Raw genomic sequence first — 25,319 nt, forward strand, 5'->3', positions numbered from 1 at the left:
GTTATCTTTCATTCGACAGCTAAATGCATTTCAGATAAGTAAACAACTCAACAACCCTACAAGACTTTCACTAGTTACGCTTTTAGGCTAGGACCAAATTCAAAGTTGGCTGCTTGGCTAGTGAAGAGAACAAACCTCAATATCTGGCCAACTTATTGACGCTATCCGGTAGCAAATGATGAGTTACACAATGCAATTATGATATAATTACTGGCAGTGGAATCACAGACTCAAGACGGTAATTTCTTCCCTGTGCCATGCAATTACAAGATAACGGAATGGGGAATAATTTTGCAGACCCAGCATCACGGAGTCCTTTTCTGCATGTGGATTTTCTATTCCACCTACCACCTACTCTCAGCAGGCAGTAATTGGTGTGAGGAGTTAAAATGGGATAGGTATGATTTAGAAGGAGCCACAAGGCATGGCAAGCTGCCATAGCATAAAAGAGGGTCTGACATGGGGCTGGCCAGCACTTGTGGCTGTTGCCCATGCCCGATTTGCATGCAATTTTACTAGCCAGCTTTTCCTGCAAGTAAAATCAGGCCTGGTGTTCTCACACCCTGAAATCCAGGGCATATCAACAGGAGATATTTGACCAGGCACATCTCTATCCCACTAGGGGTTACTACTACGACAGTGTTGTAATCCGGCCCCCAGAATGAAAAGACTCACTGAAGCATGAGACACCACAATTTAGAATGCCCCAAGTCTTGAAAAGTGGAACTGGAACTCTCTTCCTGCACAGCTGAGGACCCAACCAAGTACATATGTCTTTTAGTTAAGGGCTAAAGGCTCATTTATTCAAGAGCTAGTTTTGATGTTATAATCCTCCTTTGAGAGCAGTTCACTGATCATGTGTCAGATCTCAAATCTTTATTCTATCTGTATACTTCTCCCAACACCCCTTTCTAATAGCTCATGATCTACCACCCCTAGTAGATATGTCTCCAAACTTTAACCAATTTAATTAAACATGTTTTTTCTTATGTATAGTGTGCTAATGGTATAGCTGTGCTACACATAAAATAAATAAAATAAGGAAATGGAACTGCTTGAGAAACACTTGCCAAACACTTGCTCCTTTTGATACCACATATGCTTTTCTCACCTCCTCCATCTGTCCCCCATTTGCCAGGGCATGTGCCAACACAAACCAGTTTATACCAAGTTTCCATGGGAGAGTTCTACCTGGCTATAGACAAAAGAGTGTGACCAGACGTATCATGAAACTGAATTTCACTATTCAAATAACAGCACAGCAGATTTAACACACAGTATGTGAAAAACATACTTCTGCGTTATAGAGGAATAGCCTAACATCCTGGTGGTGAAATTAAATGCTTTGGGAAGTTCACCATGTTGAGACCATTTAAGAAACAGCTGCCAAAGCCTCTGTGGGTATGACTGTATATGTATTACACTGTACAGGCAGGACAGACCTTGTTACCGTCAAGACTCTACCCCTAGCCTCACTGGACCAATATAAAATACATTAAGGGCTAGTGCCTGTACCATAATTTGTTAGGTCAGCAAAAAACCAAATTAACTCCACTGTCAAATAATGTGTGATGCCAGCCACATCCTGGATCAAACTGCCAATTTACCTTCTCGTCGTCCAGCAGAGGGCTTCCAGGCTCTGAATCCACAGAGTACGGGGAGAGGCCCCCTGGCGATCCAGAGTCCGAAGGAGGAGGGGACATGAGCAGAATGTTGTGGTTAAAGTCATCCATCTTTATGTCCATGCTAGTATCCACCAGGCTGCTGAGGTCAATGCCCTTCAGGAGCTCTGCAAGTAGAAAGAGATAAGTAAAGGTTACACAGGCACAACTTGCCTCTTCAACATGGAATCCCCAACAGTACTACACTTGATGTGAGGAAACATGTTCTAACTAAAAGACTCTCAGGGTTCCCAATCACTGCAGATTTTCATGGAACCTTTACTCAAATTGCAATGAAAAGGACGGGAGACAGTACTGGGTTAAAACACATGAAGAATTTCTTCTAGTTATTAGAGACGATATCAGGAACTTAGCCCACAAGTTAAACTCTGGAAGGCGCACCTGGGAACATCCATGGGGAGGGTGGATTACGTGCAAGTCAGAGAAAGGAATGAACATACATGGGGAAGATTGAACGCATCGTTCAAGGACACACATACATTCAGTATCCTACACAGCTGGGCATATGAAGGGAGGGAGGTTTAGGACTTCAAAAAAGGATTCCCACAATGCAGAACTAGGATTACAAGAAACCATTTCCTTCTGCATCCTCACTGATGTACATAAATGTAAAATGGAATTACGGCATAACCCAATCTGCAGTTGCTAACAAAAAAACTACACTCCGTAATCAATCACCTCATTTAGAAATAGATATGTCATCTCACAGTACATTAGCTAAATAAATTACTTTATGTTTCCTAACCTGTTTTCTATTGGAGCAGGGTCAAGACTGATTTGAATATGGCTGGGTCCAAACTGCTAATAACGGACTGGGATGCAGCCAGAGGAAATAACGGAGATTAATCCCAGCATTACATTCATCACTTTTTCCGATACGCGTTTCGTATACGTTTGACTTATTGAAGTGTCTGCTCTTAAATTATCACTAAAGCAATAATGCTTGGGAAATAAGTGTACTGCTCTCCAGTTGGTTGTCTTACAAATCTCAGTCCGGTACATGCCTTACCGAGGCGAAAGATGCTGCTTTGCCTTGCATACAGTGAGCTCTAAGTCTCCCCCCCGGGAGAGGCTTGTTAACTAACTGATAACGACAAGCAACACACACAACTGTCCATCTAATTATAGTCTGCTCTGAGGAAGCCATACCAGTTCTGAGAGGGCCGTAAACAAACAACCAACTGGTTTGTCTTATGAAGATCCTTAGTTCTGTTCAAATAAAATGGAAGGATTCTCCTAAGATCTAAGGAGTGAAGTGCCTTCTCTGTTGGAGAAGAATGATTGCTTAAAAAAACAAAACAGTAATGACATTGTTTGGTGAAAGTATGAAAAGGAGGATGTGTTCTTAAGACTACTCTATAACTGTGAAACACTGTGTAGGTTTCCATTGAAGAAAGATCTTGCAGCTCACACTTTTTGCAGAAGTGGCTGACACCAAAAATGCCACATACCAGGGAAGGTGCTGCAATGAGTCCTTATGATTGAAGGAGACAATCCATTTGGATAAGACAAGAGTCAACTTGCATGACGGAGAAAGTCTAATTGGTGGAAAATACTTCTTTAATGAATCCATTTAAGAAGTCTTTTATGACCGGAATCATAAAGAAATAGCTTTGTCACAGCCCCTTCCTGTACGATGTAATAGCAGCAATATGGACTTTGATGGAAGCACAGTACATGTTTGATTGAGCTAAATTAAGTAAATATGGAATGATTACAATTTCTTGCCAGTTTGTAGGGTCTTGGTTGTTGTTCAAGCACCCCATATGACAAACCTCTGCCACTTAAACACATACGATGCCCTTGTGGAACAAAGCTTAGCCTCTTACAATATTCATACAATCTGGTGGGAAGTTAGAGTCCATATTGAATTACTTCACAAGGCATGCTCCTGAATTCAAGGACTATATGCTGTGGTGATTAATTTTTCTTTGAATTTTTGCTAGATTCTGTATGTACAACAACGTCTTCTGGGTACTCACGGAGAGGTGAAGTAGCTCTAGATACTATCACTGTCTCAGCCATTATGGTGCTACTGGAATCATCTTGGCACTGGATAGTTTTCTTTTGAGCAACACTGATGGAATTAGTGAGATCGGATCGAAAACATGGAGAAAACATTTTTATCAAGTGATTAAAATGGCACTGCCCAACAACTCTGGTTCCCACGTTCTTGATATGAAGCTTGAGTATTTTGCATTTGACCTGGTGCCGAATAAGTCTACATTGGGGAAATTCCAGTCTTGAAAAATGTCTGGCAAGATCCCAGTCGTTCATATCCCATTTAAAGGTTGTCTACGACACCTACTTAGAAGATCTGCTTGACAGATTTGCCAACCCTAGACCCAGCAGGTGAATTGATTGAACCAATAAATTCCTTTCCAGGAACCAATACCACACTGCTTCAAATTCAAGCAATAGGGGCCTTGATCTTGTGCCTCCGTGCTTGCGAAGACAGTGTACAGTTGTTGTATTGTTCATATGTATCAAGATCCTGTTCAGAGTAAAAGATGGTGCAAATGCTTTGAAGGCTAGATGGACCACCTTTAACTCCAGGACATTATGTGGTAAAGTTGTTGAGTTTGTGATCAAAGCCTTTGCACTGAAAGATCCTGCAAGTGAGGATGCCATCCTGTTAGAGAAGGGCCTGTCACAACAGTTTGGCGTGGCAGATTTTGATTAAAAGGAATTCCCTTTAATAGAGTGCTACTCTTGCATCACCTTCCACTCCTGTCCAGACGATACACACAACTCCTACTTCCCTCTCAGATAAGGCCCCCCGCCCCAACACAAGAAACAAGTTCACTGCCTGCATAACCAAAGTCACTAACTGGATAAAAGCCAATTGTCTCAAACGCAATATTAACAAGACAGAAGTAGTGATCTTCGGAAAGAACACCTCACCATGGGACTCCAACTTGTGGCCAGCTGAACTTAGACTTACTCCCACACTCAGCACCCATACAAGGAACCTCGGATATATTCATATACAGTAAACTGGACATGACCCCACAGGTCAACAGTCACTGCATCCTGCTTTCACGCCATGGAGATGCTGGGGGAGATATTCCAATAGCTGCCAAGCAACACTAGAAAAACTGTCACTCATGCCGTAGTCACCAGCAAGTTGGACTATGGGAACACGATCTATGACGGGATCACCAAGGAACTTACTAGAAGATTACAAACCATGTAGAGCTCGGCAGCCAGACTCATCCCTAACATCCCAGACAGAACTCCCATCACACCTCAGAAGCTCCACTGGCTTCTGATACACAAACGCGATAATTTCAAACTTCTCATACACACAATTAAAGGACTACACACCTTATGCAGCTGCATCGCCTTCCACCAACCAACCAGACACCTCTGCGCCGCAGGATCCCAAATCACACACATCCCATGCATACAAACAACAGATCAGGCGGGTGGGAGTTCTCTTACATCTCTTCTAAAGCATGAAACAGCCTCATACCGCACAAAAGAGTCTCCCCCTCTTTGCTTGATTTTCGAAAGACTTGGCTTTTCAACTAACCAATCTAAAGTAGGCAGGGCTAGGCACATGTGCCTGCTCAGCGCCATGATACCCTTGCAGGTGTCAGCACACTTTACAAATAAACATAATATAACATAACAACCATATCAGAGACTGGTTGACCTGTGCGGTGAGAAAGAACTTGTCATTCCAATTGTTTTTCCATTGGAAGCACCGATTCTTTAGGTGCTCCTATAATGGCCTAATATAAAGACGTGCACCAGAGACTAGAAAAATGCATGAAGCCATAGATCCAAACAGGTATGTAATCTAGACCGCTTTTGGTTGGGGTGTGTCGTAATAGATGACATTTCTGCAAACACTTTTCCTCCGAAGGATACACTCCTACCTTTCAAGTGCTAGAGTTGCTCCCAAATAGGCAAGATGTACTGAAGACAACAATGATTTCTAGAGGTTGATATGCAAACCTAGGAATCGTAATAAGTTAGCCATGGTGTTGAAGTCCAGCCGTGCTGGATGAGTAGACCAGGACGTGCCTTTATCAACCAGTCATCCAAATAGGGATAGATGTAGTTCTTTTTCTGTTAGAAGCGAGCCTGGTTAACCAGACAGGCATGCACAGCCATGCATTTGGAAAAAGTCCTCAGAGCACATTTCAGTCCAAAGGGTGGAACTCTTTAATGAAAATGAGCCTTGCCTATTATGAATCTTAGAAACTTTTTATGTTTTTACTGCCACCGGTATGTGAAAGCAAGCATCCTGTAGATCTGTAAAACACATTCAAGCACCATTCATAAGCTGTGGCTATGTCTAGTGCTGGACTAACATCCAGAACTTCTTGGGGGAAAAATAGCTGGAAAACATTCCTTTTCCTCACTGAGATGGAGAAATTGGTTCTATTGCATGCTTTAGAAGTAGACATTGTACCTCCTTTTCTGCAACCGATGTTTCGGGGCTGATTTTGGAAGTATTGATGGAGGAGAAGCTTTGAAATGGATGGTATCGCCATCCTGAATGTTCTGCAAGCTCAACCCCCACTCTCCTAGACAGTTTGATACTCTACTTACCACAGGAGCAGCGGACATAGTAGAGGGATTGGGCCTTTCACTGATTAGCCTGTGAGCATGACTTCGAAGTAAATTAGCTCTTTCTCGTCTGATTATACAATGATATTTGGACTGCGGCTGCTGGACCTGAACCTGAGGGTTACACCCTCCGGATAGGACACTCAGTCTTGGATGTTATCTTGAATCTCTTCGTCTGTATTTTGATCTGTAAAACAACTTGCTTTCCTCCAATCCTACCGCTTTAAGGGATTCACCGTCCTTTGTCATGTGTTCCATTTCATCATCAGTGTGAGGACCAAAGAAGACTGCTTCAGTGATGGTGAGATTCATGATTTTAGGTCACACATCTGGCTTGAGTCAGCCTAAGTTAGGTCGATCAACGCAATAGCATGGCAAAACTCTGTGCCAGGTAGATCAGCAGCATAGAATGCTTCACTGATATATTTGGTTGCAAACAGTCCTGAACTATCTCCAAAACGCACAAGTTACTTACCTTCGGTAACTATATATCTGTAAGAAACAGTAGTTAGTATTAGATTCCTTACCTCAGAATATCCCCAGGCGTCAGTCTATATCCGGAAATTTTTGCGTAGCAGTACCCCTACGCGTCGGTAGGCGTCTTATGCAGCTCCGCGTCCGTCGTCGGCGCCGGGATGACGTCGCCGGAGTATTTAGACGCCACCCTCGCGCGCGGACGTCAGTTCTTATACACAGCTTTTCCGCGCCAGAAACATAGAGCCATGATAAAAACCAACACTGGACCCATGAAACTAGGGCCCTCAAAGGGATGACCTTAACCCTTTGATATCGGTTCGCAGAACAGGGAGGATGGGTGGGGTGGTAAAGAATCTAACACTAACTACTGTTTCTTACAGATATATCGTTACCGAAGGTAAGTAACTTGTGTATCTGAAAGAAACAGGTTAGTATTAGATTCCTTACCTTAGAATAGATACCCCAGCAATAACAACTCCGGTGGTGGGTCTGCGAACCAATAATCACACCAGAAAGTCCTAGAGAACGGAACGGCCGAAAAAGCCATCTCTACGGACTCGGCTGTCCAGGCAGAAGTGTCTAGCGAATGTGTGCAGCGGGGCCCACGTAGCTGCCTGACAGATGTCCTGCAAGGGGACTTCCCGACCCAGGGCAGTAGTAGCCGCCGTAGCCCGACTGGAATGGGCAAGCAGCCCCACAGGAGGCTCCTTTTTAGCCAGTGAATAACAAGCCTTGAGGCACAAGACGACCCACCGAGAAATAGGCCGTTTGTGCACCGCCCGTCCCTTCTTAGCGCCCACGTAACCAACAAAGAGTTGGTCATCCACCCGGAACTGGCGTGTGCGATCCAGATAGTATGAGAGCGCACGTTTTGGGTACAGACGGTGGAGCCTCTCTTCCTCTTTCGTGGGATGTGGAGGCGGAAAGAAGGTGGGCAAGGTGATGGACTGTCAGATGTGGAAGGTTGTGACTACCTTGGGCAGGATAGAGGGTCGCGTCCGCAACACAACTTTGTCCGGATGGACCGACAGGAAAGGAGGTTGTGAAGAAAGGGCCTGGAGCTCACTCACTCTCCTAGCAGAGGTGATGGCAACCAGGAATGCAGTCTTAAGGGTGATAAGACGAAGAGGACAGTTATGAAGTGGCTCAAAAGGAGTGCACATCAGATAAGTTAGAACAAGGTCCTACTGAGGAATCACGAAAGGAACAGGGGGGGGGGGGGGACATATCAGTGATGCCTTTCAAGAACCTATTTACAACCAGGGACTTGAACAAAGAGGGCTGATCAGGTAGCCTCAAGACGGCCGAAATGGCAGAAAGGTAGCCCTTGATAGTGCCCAGAGCAGAGCTGTGCTGGGCAAGAGAAAGAAGAAAGAGGAGAACCTCAGAACGGGGGGCAAAGAGTGGATCCACAGCCTTTGCTGTGCCCTATGCCACAAATTTGTTCCACCTGCAGGTGTTGTGGAGGGACGCCTGGCTGCTAGAATCACATTGCAGAATTCAGGAGGTATGTCAAATGGCCTCAACTGTCGCCGCTCAATCTCCACGCATGGAGGTGGAGACTGGACAGGTTCGGGTGGAGGACCGTCCCCTGCTGCTGCGACAGAAGGTCCTCCTGAAGAGGCAGACGAAGCGTGGGATCGACAGACATGCTGAGTAGCTCGGGATACCAGTATCTTCGTGCCCATTCCGGAGCCACAAGGATGACTTGGGCCCTGTTGCGTCTGATCTTCTTCAGCACTCTGGGCTGAAGTGGTATAGGCAGAAAGGCGTACAACAGACTGCAACTCCACTCGCGACGAAAAGCGTCTCTGAGCGAGTGCCGCCTTGGAAATTCCAACGCGCAGAACTGATGACATTGCGCGTTCTCTTCTGTGGCGAATAGGTCTAACCAAGGCTCTCCCCACTGCTGAAAGAGACCTTGCGCCACGTCCGAGCTCAGACGCCATTCGTGATCCATCAGGCACCGACGACTGAGTTTGTCCGCACTGGCGTTCAGGGAACCTGCCAGGTTTTGAACCACCAGGGTCACGCCCTGATGTTCCAGCCATTGCCAGAGGTGCAGAGCCTCCTGGCATAGGGTCCACAACCCCACCCCGCCCTGTTTTTTGGAGTACCACATGGCAATGGTGTTGTCCGTGAACACCTGCACTACACTCCCCCGGACAGAGGGGAGGAATGCTTTCAGTGCAAGTCGGATCACCCGCAGCTCCAGAAGGTTGATGTGGAGCCGGGACTCCACCGGAGACAAGAGGCCTCTGATCTCCGCCTCTCCCATGTGCCCTCCCCATCCCAGGAGAGACGCATTGGTCACAATTATTTGCTCCGGTTGGGGTAGGGAGAGGGATCTGCCGCTGACCCAATCGCAGTCCGTGAGCCACCACTGCAACTGTCTTGAAGTGCCCTCCAAGATCAAGACGTGGTCGGACAAGTTGCCCTGATGCTGGGCCCGCTGAAACTTCAGGTCTCACTGCAGCGCCCGCATCCGCCACCTGGCGTGATGCACCAGAAGGATGCAGGAGGCCATCAGGCCCAGTAGCCGCAGCGTCAACCTGACCGAGACTCGGGATAAAGGCAGAAAGATCGGAATCAGAGCCTGAATATCCTGAACCCGCTGTTCGGGAGGATAAACCCGAAACTGCACCGAGTCTAGAACCGCTCCGATGAAGAGGAGCTTCTGAGAAGGACACAGGTGCGACTTCGGCACATTGATGGAGAACCCCAGCAGGTGCAGGAGGTCGGCCGTAGTCTGGAGGTGGCTGACGACTGTCTGGGGCGAGCCTGCCTTCAACAACCAGTTGTCAAGGTTGGGGGAAGACTGAAAGCCCTAACCTGCGCAGATGAGCTGCGACCACCGCCATCACTTTCGTGAACACCCGTGGGGCGCTGGTAAGGTCGAAGGGGAGCACGGTTAACTGAAAGTGCTCGTGGCCTACCGTGAACCGCAGGCAACGCCGGTAGGACGGGGATGTGGAAATAAGCGACCTGCAAGTCCAACGCTACCATCCAGTCTTCCAGGTCTAGGGCAGCTAAGACCTGAGCCGGAGTCAGCATCTTGAACTTCTCCTGCCGGAGGAAGCCGTTGACGTTCTGCAGGTCAAAGATAGGGCGTAGGCCCCCTTTGCCCTTCTTGGGAACCAGAAAGTAGTGGGAGTAACAACCACACCCTACTTCTGGCCCAGGAACGCGCTTGATGGTCCTCTTGGCCAAGAGGGCCGTAACTTCCTCTTGCAGAAGTTTCAAGTGATCCCCCGACACGTGGTGGTACTGCGGTGGCATGGCTGGAGGGGTCGCCTCGAAGGGAAGGGAGTAGCCCCTTCGGACGATTTGCAGCACCCACCTGTCCGATGTGATGGTGCGCCAGTGGAGGAGGCGATGGCGAACCCTGACCCTCACTGGCGTCAAATGGGCCTGAAAGCTCAGACTAGGAGGGCTTGGAGGCGGATGCTGCGGGGTGGATGTTGACTGGCCTAGCCGTTGTCCCCAGGCACCGCCACGGCGGTTACCACGTCCGCCACCGCGCTGGATGTTAGTCTGCGGCCCTTGGCTGGCAGGACGTGTGGGGGCGCCCCTTCCTTGGTCACGAACGGAGCGAAAGGCAGCAGTTTGCTGGCGCTGGGCCGACAGGCCCAAGGACTCAGCCATAGCCCCGGAGTCCTTAAAGCGCTCAAGACTAAAAGGCGACTGCCATCAAATGGCATGTCCATAAGGGTGTTCTGGACATCCGCCGAAAAATTGGCGGACCTCAGACAGGCGTTGTGGCGAACCGCCACCGTCGTTGCAATTGCCCTGCCTAGCGAGTCCGTTGTATCCAGCCCACATTGGATGGAATACCGTGCTGCATCTCGACCTCCGCAAGGGCTTGGGTGAGTTTAGCCCAGGCCTCCTCCGGGCATTGTGGCAGCACGTCCGCGACCGTGTCCCACAGAGAGTGTGTATAACGGCCCAAAAGGCACGCGGTGTTGACTGACCGCAACCCCAAACTTAGTGAGGAGAACATCATTTTACCATATTGTTGGTACCTTTTGGATTTCCGATCAGAGGGAGCTGTTGGGAATGCGGTCCGGGAGTTAAAGGCCTGGATGACCAGGCTCTCGGGGTGGGGTGGGTGGACAGGGAGCTAGGGTCGCCCGGGGCCGGGCGGTGGGGTCTGGCCACTTTCCTATCTACAGGGGTACCTGTAGCGGGCCTGGACCAAGTGCCTAAAAGAACGTCAGTTAAGGCCTCATTAAACGGCAGTAGAGGCTCCGAAAAGCTTGCCTGCGGTTTAAGGACCTCAGTGAGGAGGTTAGTCCTCACGGCCGTGACGGGGAGCTCAAGAGCCAAAGCCTTGGCCGCCCTCGTCAGCACCACATTATAGGCAGCCCCCTCCTCCGTAACCATGGTAGGAGGGGAGACAAATCCAGTGTCGGGCGAAGTGTCCAAACCACTGGCCTCCCCTAGCTCACTTGCCCAGTCCTGAAAAGACTGGCACTCCCGTGCCAGATGGTACCCAGACCCCTCTCAATTCGCTTTGCCCTCCATCTCCTGATACTCAGGTTCAAATGATGAGGCCAAATCATAGAAGAAATGTTCTTCTCTAGACGTCGAATACGGATCGAAGGGGGGGGAATCGGGGACGACCATGTCTGGGGACGGCGTTGGGGGTGACACCCTGGGGGTCGACGCCGGCGGAGGGGTCGTGAGGTCGACCAGCGGCGACCCAGATCCGGACCTGGATACAGTGGGGCCCTGCGGCGCCAGGGCCAAAGCCGCCGGCCCGCTAGGGCCCCCAGAAAATACCCCGGGGCACGAAGGCACCTCCGTAGGGCCCGTCGAAGGAGATTGATTCGTCATGGCCACAAGGAATGTGTCGATCTCCGGCGTCGAGTTCAGCCCAGGGACCGGCGGGTATGGAGCTGGCCGCGGCGCCTGCGGCTCCAGTGGAGCCGCGTGGGCGGTGTCGCCCAAACCCCCGGTCGCATCGCGCGAGCCTCGGGGGGAGTCAAAAGAGCAGTGTCACCTCTTCGACTTCTTGTGCCTCTTACCCGAGTACTTGGAGCCCGACGAGTGGTGTTGACTCGCCGAGCTGTGATGACTCCGGCCCCGCGACCGGTCCCTCGACCTCCTCCTGGACCGGGACCTCGAACGGCACGGGGCCGACTGCCGGAGCTCGAGGCGCTTACGAGACCGCTCCCGCCTAGCGTTTGTCGGCACAGGGTTTGAACCTGGGCATCCCTACCGGCACCGATGGAGTTGTTCGACTCGAAAAACAGATCAAAAAGATTGAAAAAGTTTAGTCAAAAAATGACTAAGGGTACCACTTTTTACGGATCGGAGCTTGCTGCCGTGGAAAAAAGAAGAACTGATGTCAGCGCACGAGGGCGGCGTCCAAGTACTCCGGCGACATCATCCCGATGCCGACGACGGACGTGGAGCCGCAGAAGACGCCTACAGACTCGCAGGGGTACTGCTAAGCAAGAATTTCCGGATCCAGACTGACGCCTGGGGATATTCTAAGGTAAGGAATCTAATACTAACCTGTTTCTTTCAGGTATCCTGCATTCTCTCTTTTGAAAGTTGACCCATAAAGGTCTAGACTCCTACACACAGTGTCCTATTATATATCCCAGTAGTGCCGATACACTTACAGTTTTAAAAGCCACCAATGTAATACCACAAACTTTTTTTCCTATCACATCAACTCTTGCTTTTTTTTATGGCAGGATTGATTTTTCCAGTGCAGAAGAGCCAGAAGAGAACCTTTTTACAACAACTTAGACTATAACCAGATCTGGCTTCGGGCCCTATCTGAAATAATCTGGGTTTTGTTCAATTATTTACATTTTTGTCAGGAGCTGTGGAGCTGCTACCTTGACTGTTGCTGGTGTAAGGAACATCTCTTCAGCTAATTCTGAAAATCCAGGGTCCAACAGTAAGATGGGCTTTGGAGAATCTCTAGCCTGCAATATGTCCACTGTCACAGACACAGTTGTCTGAGGAGTTTGCAACGGAATATTTATCTTTGTGGCTGGAACGTTTAAACAATTACTGATGATGGTCTTACGGGTGGCACCACCAGTGATGGTGGAACAAATGACTTGTAGAAATCAGACAAATGACTCCTAGAAGAAGGTGGCAAGATGGAAGGCAATTTTCTACATTCACATCTTTTCAGTGGAGGCAGTACTGAAGAAGTTGGTTACGGTGACATTGGTGGTGCAGGTGACAATGAAGTGCCCTTTGGCACTGTAGGCTGGACTGGTCTGGGTGGAAGAGGAGAACAGGGAAAAGTCACAGTCTTGGTGGCAGATTGAACGGCTTAAGAGGTTCCTGCACAGAGTTCTCTACTGGAACCACCTGTCTTGGCACAGGCAGTGGAATTGATCTGCCATCTGGATAGATATCCTGCTGTGACTGAATAAATTGTAGAAAATGAAGCTGCAGTCTCTTGACGTATAGCATCTTGAAGTCAATCGTCTTAACAGCGATCTAGATGTAGACAAAATTGAGGTTGACAGCTAGACAGCGATCAGTGGTGACTTCTCAGTGTCAGATGTTCCAACACTGAATGTCTCATCATTGACTCCTATTTTTTGCACAGGTCTCAAAGGCCCAGAATGGGCCTAGAGGAAAAGTCAATGGTCCCTGGGACACTGGTGGTGCGATCATCGACTCACTGAAGTTGAGGAAGTAGGTGCAGATGCTTGTTTCGCTGTCAACCGGTGCTCCCAGATGTGGCAAGTCTTACGAAAATTATCGTCAATTTGTGGACATTACTGAGATAATGGATATAGTGGGGAGTGACAGTTGGCAGACAGAAAGAGACAGACAAATTTCAGTGTGCTTTCAAATATCCAGAGAATACGAAACACAGAGTCACCCTAAAAACTCTTTTGTTTTCTAAGTGGGCTAGAATTAGAATCAGCTTGTTTGGAATGGCACAAAGTTTCTAGTAATACTGCACAAACAGGGCCTGGGGAGAAAATTAGAGCCGCTAAATGTTTATCTTGAGGATGCTTAGGGAATTGGGAATATGTTTCTGATGTGATATCATGAAGTCTTTTGGTGCTTCATGACAGTAAGGTGATCACACATAAATCATGTACAATAGGGAGCAGGTAGGAGAGTCTATAGAGTGAATGTGAAACAGCAGAGCCCCACTGTCACCCTCAAGACTTACGATTCTTCTGATTGGCCAGTTTAAGGGCCATGTTCTCCTGACGGAGTCGGTTGTTCATCTGCTGTAGGTACTTGATGTAATCAATGGCCTTCTTCAGGACACCTGACTTGTGCATCTGTAAGAGAGGGATGCAAGCACTGGTAAGGAAGGAAATAATTGACAGGCATTAACGCTGGCAAGGAGAGAGAGTGGATAGCTAACACTTTATGTAACAACTATTAAGCCATTGGCAGGTATGGTATGAGCTGGAGACAGCATGTACAAAAAATGATACCAGAAGAATGCCTAGGATGTTGAGAAGTTTCAGAATCATGACAGCAGATGTGTTGTCCGGAAAGAATGAGCATTGATGCTTAATGTAACCTCTGGCAGAAAAGTGGCAGACAACGCAAAAACAATCAGTCAGGATGGCACTTGGCCAACATCACCCACTGTCCTACTCCAGAAAGGTCGTGCATATTCATTATCATCCTTCTCAGAATTTACTCCCTGTCTCTACTCTTCTACTAGGTCAGACTTGCCTTGGTAACAACTTTTCTAGTCCTACCACACCATGGCTGCACCTTCACTAATCCTGTCCTACAATGGAGGCAAACCACCCTAGTCCCCAGGGACTCTCTTGTAATGTCAGTGCCCTCAGGATACTCCTTTTTTGACAGCTTACCTTGGAGTCATTGCCCATCACCAGGTCTTTGAGCTCCAGGATCTTATCGTTGATGGAAGAGCGGTATCGCTTCTCGATGATGTTGTGGGTGCTTCGACGCTCGCCCTCCTTGGGTACTTCCAGCTGCTTGAGTTGACCTGGCATTTGCTTTAGTGATTCCTGCCCCATCATCACCGGCATGGTGGTCACAAACGTCCCATTGCCTCCCACCAAGGTCTAAGGAAGCAGATACATAGAAAAGCAATGACAATATCAGCTTAGACAAGTGAAGTCAGAGTGACTGATATGGGTCTTAAAGTATTCAGTTAAGGAAGAGGTGAGTTACTTAGCACATCTGAAGTTTGAAGACATAGCTATTATAAAAGGACAAAGCAAGAATATATCTTGAGAAGGAGGACTAGTTCCTTAGGGTATCGTGGGTACCATATTTGGAGGCAGGAGTCCAGTCAAAATGGAGAGGTACATCTGGAACAAGGTGCTCACTACTGGAGGCCGCACTTTTAAAGTTGTGTCCAGATCGAAATGACACACCTGGAGCATAGTGTCCAGGCCTGGGGGTCAGTTTCTTAGTACAGTAGCTAGTCCTGGAGATCACATTAGGATATATTCAGATTTCAAACACTGTAGAAACACAGAACAGTTGAATATTCAAAAGGGAGGAAGGTTGAGAATGCAAGAGACAGCCTTTTTCAGAAATAAAGCCTCCAGAGGTCATGGAATAAGACTATGAGGAGACGAGGAGGAAGAGGCTCAAAAAATACAAAGACATGTTTTCATAGAAAAAGGCATAAATACACTGAACACCCTCAACCGCGTTAAGAGAAACAAAGCTAAACCAGTAAACAATAAATTGGAAGGAACAAAGAGGATTAGTCCACAGCCAGTGCAAAATTGTGTGTCTCAAGGGAAGCTAGGTAACAGTTCAATTCAACTGGTCAATATGAATTCATCTCCCATCAAGTTCTGGGTTTTAATATTTGAGGAATAACACAATTACCTACCCCTACCATTAACCAAGAACAGGGAATATAAGCTCTCTTTTGAAGGATTCTCAAAGTTTTTGAGCACTTCCAGTGAAGGCAGTACTGTGGGGCTTGGAGGCGAGTCACCCCTCAGAACAAAATGTTCCTAATAAGCAAATGCACATTATTATTTTTTTTAGCAAGGGCTAAAATCTTGGAATGGAGAGTTCCACACGCAAAGAAGGAAATACATTTGCATACTTAAAAAGAGCATACTAGGGAATGTTTATTGAGCACTCTGCAAGTGTTCTGTTTGGGAGAAGAAGTCCACTGTGAGGCTGCACAATACAAAGCTGACAGCTACTAGCTGGCACACATACCTGTAGAGAGGTCGTCTGGAGAGGAGTGCTAAGAGTCGCAATCCCAGGGGTTGGTACAGTGGCCATCACGGGGGTGTTCTCAGCCTTCAGGGTGGTGAAAACTAGTGAGTCTGTTTTAATGATCTGCGGATGAACCAACACCTGCAAGAGAAACAGGAGGTGGCAAGTCATTGGGTATTTGGAGAAATGGCTTGCATTCTTGCTTCACTTCTTCAGCACTCACTACTTCAAGGTATTTTAATGCCATGGCAAATAAGAATGGAATTAAAAGGGGTGTATAAAGCACAGTAAAGCATAATGATTACTCTAAAACTCATTTGAAGAAAACAAAGGTCCTGAGCAAATTAAGGGATCTAAACAAATGTAATATAGAACACAATAGGTACTATATAGTTCTCCTGTCCAGCCGGACCATGGATTTATTTTAATTGTAATCACACAATAACATTTAATATAAAGACAGCAGTTACTTAAAGTAGGCCACAGTCCTGTACCGTACTAGTGGAAGCAACACAGTGGTAGAAAAAGAAATACAAGGAGAGAGATTCACAGGCAAAGAAAGTGAGCAACCTGGACACTTTTTAAATCAGTGTAGTTAGTGTTCTCCAGAGTAGAGCATACACAATAATACACAGTGGTTACATGTATGTCCACTTAAAAGAGTTGACGCTTCGATCCATTGCTCTGATTAGAAAGGATCATCATCAGGACTAAAAACAAGATTATATTGCCTGGTATAAATAATACGCCTGTTTAGGGAAAGAAAAAGGACAATAACGTTTTTAAGAAAGCCAGGATTTGAGAAGTCAGTATTTTAAATGGTTTGTACACATTTACAGTACTCGGAACCGCAGTGAGCCTATTGGTGTTATGCCTCTTAAAAGTGCATGTGCACAGGTGAGTCGAAACGTGCAATCTACATAAAACCATGAAATAATAGCACATTGTAAACCACATTGTGAAATAATTGGCGATCGGTTTTTACCGCGTGAGCGACGTGAGTGCGAATCACGGTATTTAATTCTAACTAGAGTTATTACTCCACGTGCCATGCCCACAGACACTGCATACAGTATAGGTCGGCACAGGAAAATGTGAATTTTGTAGCAAAATTTGAGATTTGCTGGGGATTTTGGGTAGGAAAATTTGAGATCCATGCAAGCCACTTCTCCCTGGACACCCCCGCTTGTGTAGTTTTCAGAAATATTTGGGTTTGGTACACTTCCCTAGATGCCGGCCAAGCCCGGGACAAAAAAGGCAGTGAACTCCCTCTCAAAACCAGTTAGTTTTGCGACCGATAAGTTTGAAGTCACCACAGTATGTTTTGGGGCTTTTCCTGTTGCGGGCTCTAGGCCTACCCACACAAGTGAGGTGCCATTCTTATCGGGAGACTTGGGGAACACAGAATAGTAGAACAAGTGTTATTACCAATTGACTTTCTATGTATTTTTGCCTTCCAAATGTGAGACAATGTGTAACAAGCACTGGCGTTGCCAATAGGTCTCGCAGTAGGAAAGTTGGAGCTATTGGTTTTGTAAATGACATTTTATATTTATATATTGTTATTGACAATGCCAATAACGATATATAAATATAAAATGTCATTTACAAAAACAATAGCTCAAACTTTCCAAATGCGAAACCTATTGGTAACGCCAGTGCTTGTTTTAACCCTGATTAAAAAGATGAACGAGCTCTGCTGAGCAGCGGTGTCTGCCCTGATCAGCTTGCCACTACATGTTACTCAGCCGCATCAGATTACACCAGCAGGCTGCAGCCGCCACGGAGCCACCACGAACACCAGCCGGACGCCCAAGTGATGCCGCTGCCCTGGTGCATCGAAAACCGGCAGCATTAGTATAGTCACCGCACTTGTGGAAAAAGTCATTGCGGAAAAGGGATTCACTTCCGGGAAATAAACTGTGCTGCGGCAAAGGAAGTAAAAAGCTGCACTTGGAGATAGCTAATTGACCATGCAGGGCATGCTACAAAACTATCACAAATCGGGGAACTAAATTACTTATATAGTTTTGTTGATTCAATACTTTCTCACAACTCACATAAATCATCGTTGAAGAGCAGGCTGCGCTGACGCTCTGCCAAGCTTGTTGAAGCAAACTGCGTAGAAGCAAATGACTACACCCAGAACAAGAGCAAGGCGTCCCCGGGGAGGGGGGAGGGCGGCGGAAGGAGGCTGGCGGGGGGGAGGGGGCGAGAGGCAAGAAGGATGGATGAAAGAAGGGAGTGGTTAAGGGAGAGTGATTAGAGAACAAAGAGAGAGAAGGCAAGGGGGAGGGGGAGCGGTGACAGAGGCCAGTCGGGTAATGGAATTAGAGGAGGGTGAGGTGGTTTGAAGGGGTGGGATGGGGGAATGGGGGGAGGGGGGCGGGTGGAGAGAGGAGGAGAGAAAGGAGTCGGTGAAAGAGGTGCATTTGGAGACAGAGGGGATGGTACGAAGCAGGGGAGTAACCGAAGCCCCTTCAAGTAAGGCTGTGTGCCAGGAGAGAAAGGGGAGGTGCTGGAGCTGGGGAACAGATGGCCGTGTGCGAAGCGGTGTAGAGTGTATGCTGGCAAATGGTGGGGGGGGGGGGGGGGCGGTAATGCGAGCGAGCGGAGGCAGGCGGATTAGGGAGAGATGCGCGTGCTTGTGTGGTCCCGTGACCCGCTTTTGTAGTCACGCGACTCACATGACTCACATGCAGCTGTGTGCTACTGAATACCACAACACAACATAAACAGTAAATATATAACTCAATAAAGTACACAATAAAAGTTGAACTTACAACGGAATCCTCCTTGGCCAATTTTATATTATTGACTATCATGACTGTTGACATGTGCACGTTGGCGTTGTGCAACTGTGCACCACTCTAAGTATAAGTGAGTATTTATTTATTTATGTAGTTTATAGAGCGCACAGCTACCCCCGGAGGGGTGTCCCGGCGCTAGAACCTGAGTCTCTAGGGGAGAAGAAGGAGCATAGAGCATGGAGAGCAGCAGGGAGAAATCAGAGTCCAGAGAAGAGCCAAGTTTTGAGTTTGGCTCGGAAGATGGATTCGGAAGGACAGAATCTCAGATCGATTGGCAGAGCGTTCCACAGTTTTGCCGCAATGACACTGAACCCTCTGCCACCCATTCTAGATAGTCTAAAACGGGGAGAGATCAGGAGGCGGAGGTCATTGGATCTCAAGGATCTGATGGAGCGAGATATAGAGACACGTTTTTTCAGGTAGTTGGGTCCGAGGTCGTTGATGGCTCGGTAGGTAAGGGTAAGGATCTTGAACTGGATACGGCTGGCCACTGGTAGCCAGTGAAGTTCCTTACGATACGCGGATACTGATTGACGGTAGGGAATATTACCAATCAATCTGGCCGCCGCATTCTGGACAATCTGAAGCCGGTCTAACAGATACTGGGGGGCACCAGCATAGAGGCTGTTAGCATAGTCCAGGTGGGACGTGATGAGGGCATGGGTAACTGTACGGCGGGAATCCAGAGGGAGATAGGGGAGTATTTTTTTGATCATGCGCAGCTTCAGGAAGCAGGCAGAGGTCACTTTATTGACCTGAGTTTTGCATGAGAGGGAGTCGTCAAACTGGAAACCCAGGTTACGAGCAGAGTGAACGGGAGAGGGAGCGGGATCAAGTGCAGTGGGCCACCACCAAGAGGAGGGGATGGGATCTTTCTGATTGAAGAACAGCAGCTCCGTCTTGTCTGCATTTAGTCTGAGGTGGTTATCAGTCATCCAGACACTGATGTTGTTGAGGCACTGGCGGAAGTTGGTGAATGCGGAGTCCGAGTGGTCTCTGAAGGAAAACACCAGCTGAGTATCGTCAGCATAGGAGACCACCCTGACTCCGTAGGACTCCACAACGTCGGCCAGTGGGGCAAGATAGACGTTAAAGAACAGGGGGCTGAGGGCGGAGCCCTGTGGCACACCGCATGACAGGGGTTTTTCCTCTGATTTAAAAGGCCGCAGCAGTACCCTCTGACTTCTTCCCGAAAGGAAGGACTCGATCCAGCTAAAGGCAGTGCCGCCAATCTGTTTGAGTCGGTCAAGGAGGATGGGGTGGGAGACCGTATCGAAAGCTGCTGACAGGTCGAGGAGGGCCAGCATGGCCTCCTCGCCCCTGTCCACGCATTCCCGAATAGTTTCCGATACTTCCAACAATGCCGTCTCAGTGCTGAATCCAGCTCTAAATCCGGATTGTGAGTCGTGCAGTAGAGAGTGGTTTTCCAGATATTCCGTGAGTTGCAACTGCACGGCTTTTTCCAGGACCTTTGCGGGTTTGGGGAGAAGGGAGATGGGGCGGTAGTTGGCGAAAACAGTGGAGTCGGCATCCGCCTTTTTTAGGATAGGAATCACCAAGGCCTCCTTCCAGGTGGTAGGGAAGAAGCCATGGTGAAGGGAGGCGTTCCAGATGGAGAGGAAGGAGCAGGCTAGCGAAGGCGCCAGTTCTCCCATGAGTTTCGCAGGGACAGGGTCAGAGGGGGCGCCGGATTTGCACTGGGTGAGTAACCTAATAGCATCGTCCCGGTTGAGTTTATTGAAGGAGAGAAAAGACGGAGAAGCTGGGGGACTAGTGGGGGGAGGCAGGGGGACTAGCCCTTTAGGGAAGGAGACACAGAGTTTGTTTATTTTATCAAGGAAGTAATCTGAGAGTCCCTCGCATAGAGCCTGACTCGCAGTGTTCTGAGTGGCCCTAGCCGGAGGATTAATGAAGTCTTTGACAATGGTGAAGAGGGTTTTAGACGAGTTTTTGGCATTGGTAATTTGAAAAGAAAAATGATCTTTCATAGCGATTTTTTTTTGTTTGAGGAATTTTTTCAGTGCAGATCTGTAGGTAAGTTTAGCTTCAGGGTCATAGTTTAGTCTCCACTTACGTTCGAGTGCTTTGCATCTGCTTTTCTCCTCACGGAGGGAGGTAGAGAACCAGGGGGCGGAGGGTCGAGATCTAGTGGAGGCTATGACTTTCTGGGGAGCAATGGAGTCAATAGCATTGACAAGGGCAGCATTTAGCCTAGAAATAGTTCCATCAATATCAGAGGAGAGGTGCTCCGTCTGGAAGTGGAATACCGGGTCCAAGGTGGCACATGTGACCTTGTGCCACTTTCTTCCCAACTCCTTCCTAGGGGCCAGGGGGACAGTTTTCCGGCCGAGGGCAAGAGAGAAGGGGATAAGATAGTGGTCGGACCAAGTGAGGGGGAGGGGTGAGAGGACAGTGATAGTCGAAAAATTGGCAAAGATGAGGTCCAAGGTGTGACCAGCCACATGAGTGGGACCGGTGACTAATTGTTTGAGGTTCAGGCTTTCCATAGTTTCCAACAGATTGTTCGCCTTCACGCAGAGAGGATTGTCTACGTGGAGGTTAAAGTCACCTAGGACTAGAAAATATTGGTGTTTGAGGGATAGATCAGCCAGTTGGTGGGTGAGGGCAGTGAGAGAAGGGGAGGTGGCGGTAGGGGGGTTATAAACTAATGTGCCAGCCAGTATAACTGCCGCGGAGTCAGATAAAGAGAAGTACATGGCTTCAATTATACCAATATTAGTGAGTTTGGTAAAAGTCAGCTGAAGATGGGATTTGAGGATGACGGCTAGTCCGCCTCCAGATTTACCACCAGCCCGGTTCATGCATTTTATATCGTATCCTGGGGGGATGGCCAGATAGATATCCGGAGAGGAGGAATCAGTGATCCAGGACTCAGTGAGGAATAGAATATCCCACTCGTCTGAGGAGATAGACATCCAGATGTCGTTGGCATGACGGGGGAGAGACCGGCAATTGATCAAGCCAGCTTTCAGAGTCCGGTGGTTAGACGAGGGGGGCTGCGGTGTGAGACGAGGAGGTAGGCAAGATTGGTAGGGCGGAAGAGTGAAGTTGCATTGAGGGCAATGGAAAGGAACAGATTCTAAGTGGTCTGGGTTGCAGCGGGTGATAGCCGAGCAAGGGGAGGAGTTTAGTAGATGAAGTTGGGTGTTGGTCCAACACGTACGGGTAGAATCAGTGGAAAAGGCAGGGGGTCTGGCCCTGGGCCCGGTCCAGGCCCAGACGGGCTTGCCTTTGGCGCGCCTTCGGCGCGCTGACGGCGCGCCCGCTGCGCCCGTCCGCTGCGCTTCCTAGCGAGACACATAATTTATGTCTGTGGGGAAGGGCGTCATGGGGGTGTGGCCAGCTGAGGTGGGCGTGTCAGACGTGGCGCCTCGCCCTCAGTGATGGCGAAGTGAAGGAATCGTTGCAGCGCTAGATCCGCTGTTCGTTTGAAGGGGTGAGTGAGTTAAAATTACAAAGTATCACACAGAATAAGTTTTAAAATCACACGCTCACTCCCGGCTTCCGCCTCAGGAGACTCAAGAATCAAAGTGTCGCGCTCACCAGCTGCGCGCACTTATATGGTCGAATAAGGGGGCGTGGCCAGCTGAGGTGGGCGTGTCAGACGTGGCGCCTCGCCCTCAGTGATGGCGAAGTGAAGGAATCGTTGCAGCGCTAGATCCGCTGTTCGTTTGAAGGGGTGAGTGAGTTAAAATTACAAAGTATCACACAGAATAAGTTTTAAAATCACACGCTCACTCCCGGCTTCCGCCTCAGGAGACTCAAGAATCAAAGTGTCGCGCTCACCAGCTGCGCGCACTTATATGGTCGAATAAGGGGGCGTGGCCAGCTGAGGTGGGCGTGTCAGACGTGGCGCCTCGCCCTCAGTGATGGCGAAGTGAAGGAATCGTTGCAGCGTTGCAGCGCTAGATCCGCTGTTCGTTTGAAGGGGTGAGTGAGTTAAAATTACAAAGTATCACACAGAATAAGTTTTAAAATCACACGCTCACTCCCGGCTTCCGCCTCAGGAGACTCAAGAATCAAAGTGTCGCGCTCACCAGCTGCGCGCACTTATATGGTCGAATAAGGGGGCGTGGCCAGCTGAGGTGGGCGTGTCAGACGTGGCGCCTCGCCCTCAGTGATGGCGAAGTGAAGGAATCGTTGCAGCGCTAGATCCGCTGTTCGTTTGAAGGGGTGAGTGAGTTAAAATTACAAAGTATCACACAGAATAAGTTTTAAAATCACACGCTCACTCCCGGCTTCCGCCTCAGGAGACTCAAGAATCAAAGTGTCGCGCTCACCAGCTGCGCGCACTTATATGGTCGAATAAGGGGGCGTGGCCAGCTGAGGTGGGCGTGTCAGACGTGGCGCCTCGCCCTCAGTGATGGCGAAGTGAAGGAATCGTTGCAGCGTTGCAGCGCTAGATCCGCTGTTCGTTTGAAGGGGTGAGTGAGTGAGTATAAACTCCAGTACAACAGCTTGCTCAATTCATGAAAGCAGTTCCCCAGATGAAAGTCGCCAGACAAAGCAAGTGGCGTTTGGGAGTGTTTTAACAATGAGTGTGTTCAGGCAGAACCTCGCCACCTTTCCCTCCATACCTCTGAAGTTCTGAAGGGTGCAGCGTTGTAGCTATAAGCAGGGCCACTGGAATTATTCGATTCTGCGGCAGTGCCTTTTCCTGCATAATTATGGATTTGCCAAATTTGCACCACAATCCATCATTTATTTATTATTTATTTATTATAGAGTTTTGTATAGCGCGAACAAGACCCGTGGGTATCAGAGCGCTTAACATCGAGGAACGTTACACAATGACAGTACAGTATCAGTTATACAACAAACAGATATGAGGTAGTGAAAACTATGGCTATAAAAGGTATCAAAATATAAATATTCCAAACACATGTGCAATTAGCAATACAAGGTGAGAAGGCTTAGCTTATATCAAGATCCTTAGCATTCGATAAGGTGAGGTAGAGGTTATAAAGATTGGCTGTGAAAACCGTTATAAGTTCACATAGGACTGTGGTAGTCATAATGATACAGCCGAGGCTTATGTGTGGAGTCAATCTCCTGTCAGTGAAGGTATCCAATAAAAAGGCCACCTTTCAGCTGATGGAAATGATCATATCAGAGATCCACTGGCTTCCCTATGCAAGGTATTTACTCATCAGGAGGCTTTTCACTTCACGTTTAAATAGTACAATATTATGAATCTTCCTAATGCTTGGGGGTAGTGAGTTCCAGACTCTGGGGGCAGCTCCGGAGAATGCTCGATCATAGGTCTTTTTCTTTCGGAAGATGGCTGGCCTCAGCAGCAGCTCCTTGGCGCTTCTGGCTGGTCTGATTCCTCCCGATAGCTTAATTTTCTTGGCTAGGTATCCTGGCATGTTAGAGTGCACCGCTTTGTGAGTAATACATGCTAACTTCATTTGAACTCTGGCCTCATATGGTAGCCAGTTTAGAGCTTTCAGGTGGGGAGAAATATGATCAAATTTCCTGTATCCAGTGATGAGTCTTGCCGCAGCGTTGAGACAGGCTTTGAGTGGTGCTGTGGATGTTTTAGGTAGGCCAGTTAAGGTAGAGCAACCATAATCGATCCTGGATATCACTAGGGATTGTACAGCCAATTTTAGATCTGCATCTGAGATGAATGGTTTTAATTTTCTTAAATAGCTCAGATGGAAGCGGGCACTTTTCGCCATTGAATTAATGTGGGCTTTCATGTTGAGATTCTCATCTAGTGTGATTCCTAGTGATTTAACTGAATTGACTAGGGTTGGTGTGCAGTTTAGCGCAGTCACCAATTTGGTCCATTCCTTTACTTCAGGGTGGCTCCTTGGAGGTGCAATTAGCAGGAATTCTGTTTTCTGGGCATTTAATTTCAGATGATTCAAGGTTAACCATTGCAAAGCCATCTTTAGTGTCTCATTCATTAGATCTATGTCTTCCAGTGAGGCGATCTTTAAGTATATTTGCGTGTCGTCTGCATACATGTGGTAGGATATCTTAGATTTCCGAAGAATGTCTGTGAGAGGTTCGACATACAGGTTGAATAGATCTGGGGATAATGTTGAGCCTTGCGGGACCCCAATTGCATTAGGACAGGGGGGTGAAATTGCTTGGTTAACCAGGAATCGTTGAGATCTGTTTCTTAGGAAGGAATTGAACCATCTCAGCACATTTCCGGACAGTCCCATTCTGTCCTGAAGCCTGATCAATAGTGCTTCATGATTTACCGTGTCAAAAGCAGATGACAGGTCCAAGAGTATCAATAGGCATGCTTGATTTTGGTCTAGGGCTTGTAGCGCGTCATCAACAATATGTAGGATCGCTATTTCCGTGCTATGCCCTGCTCTGAACCCCGATTGGCATTCGTCTAGTAAGGAGAACTTGGTGATGTGTTGATTCAATTGGCTCTGCACGCATTTCTCAATTGGTTTGGCCAGTAAAGGGATGTTGGTTACTGGTCGATAGTTGTTCGGATCAGATGCATCCGCTGTCGGTTTTTTGATTATTGGCACTACTTGTCCTGTTTTTAGGCAATCAGGGAGGATCCCTTGTGTAAGTGAAGCGTTTATTATCTTCGTCCAGATTGGAA

At 48.0% G+C, this 25,319-nt stretch overlaps 1 protein-coding gene across 1 annotated transcript in view; it reads right to left on the reverse strand.

The window, feature by feature from the left end:
* Nucleotides 1-25,319, reverse strand: part of SREBF2 (sterol regulatory element binding transcription factor 2) — a 350,039-nt gene that overhangs the window by 229,125 nt on the left and 95,595 nt on the right. The window contains exons 4-7 of the mRNA XM_086963475.1: nucleotides 15,909-16,049; nucleotides 14,567-14,782; nucleotides 13,903-14,017; nucleotides 1,608-1,789 (exon numbers count right to left, since the gene is read on the reverse strand). Coding sequence (XP_086819601.1) covers nucleotides 1,608-1,789; nucleotides 13,903-14,017; nucleotides 14,567-14,782; nucleotides 15,909-16,049 — 654 coding nt within the window. The remainder of the gene's footprint in view (nucleotides 1-1,607; nucleotides 1,790-13,902; nucleotides 14,018-14,566; nucleotides 14,783-15,908; nucleotides 16,050-25,319) is intronic.

The sequence above is a fragment of the Lissotriton vulgaris genome, chromosome 1_1 (genome assembly GCF_964263255.1).
Source record: "Lissotriton vulgaris chromosome 1_1, aLisVul1.2, whole genome shotgun sequence".
Taxonomy (NCBI): Eukaryota; Metazoa; Chordata; class Amphibia; order Caudata; family Salamandridae; genus Lissotriton; species Lissotriton vulgaris.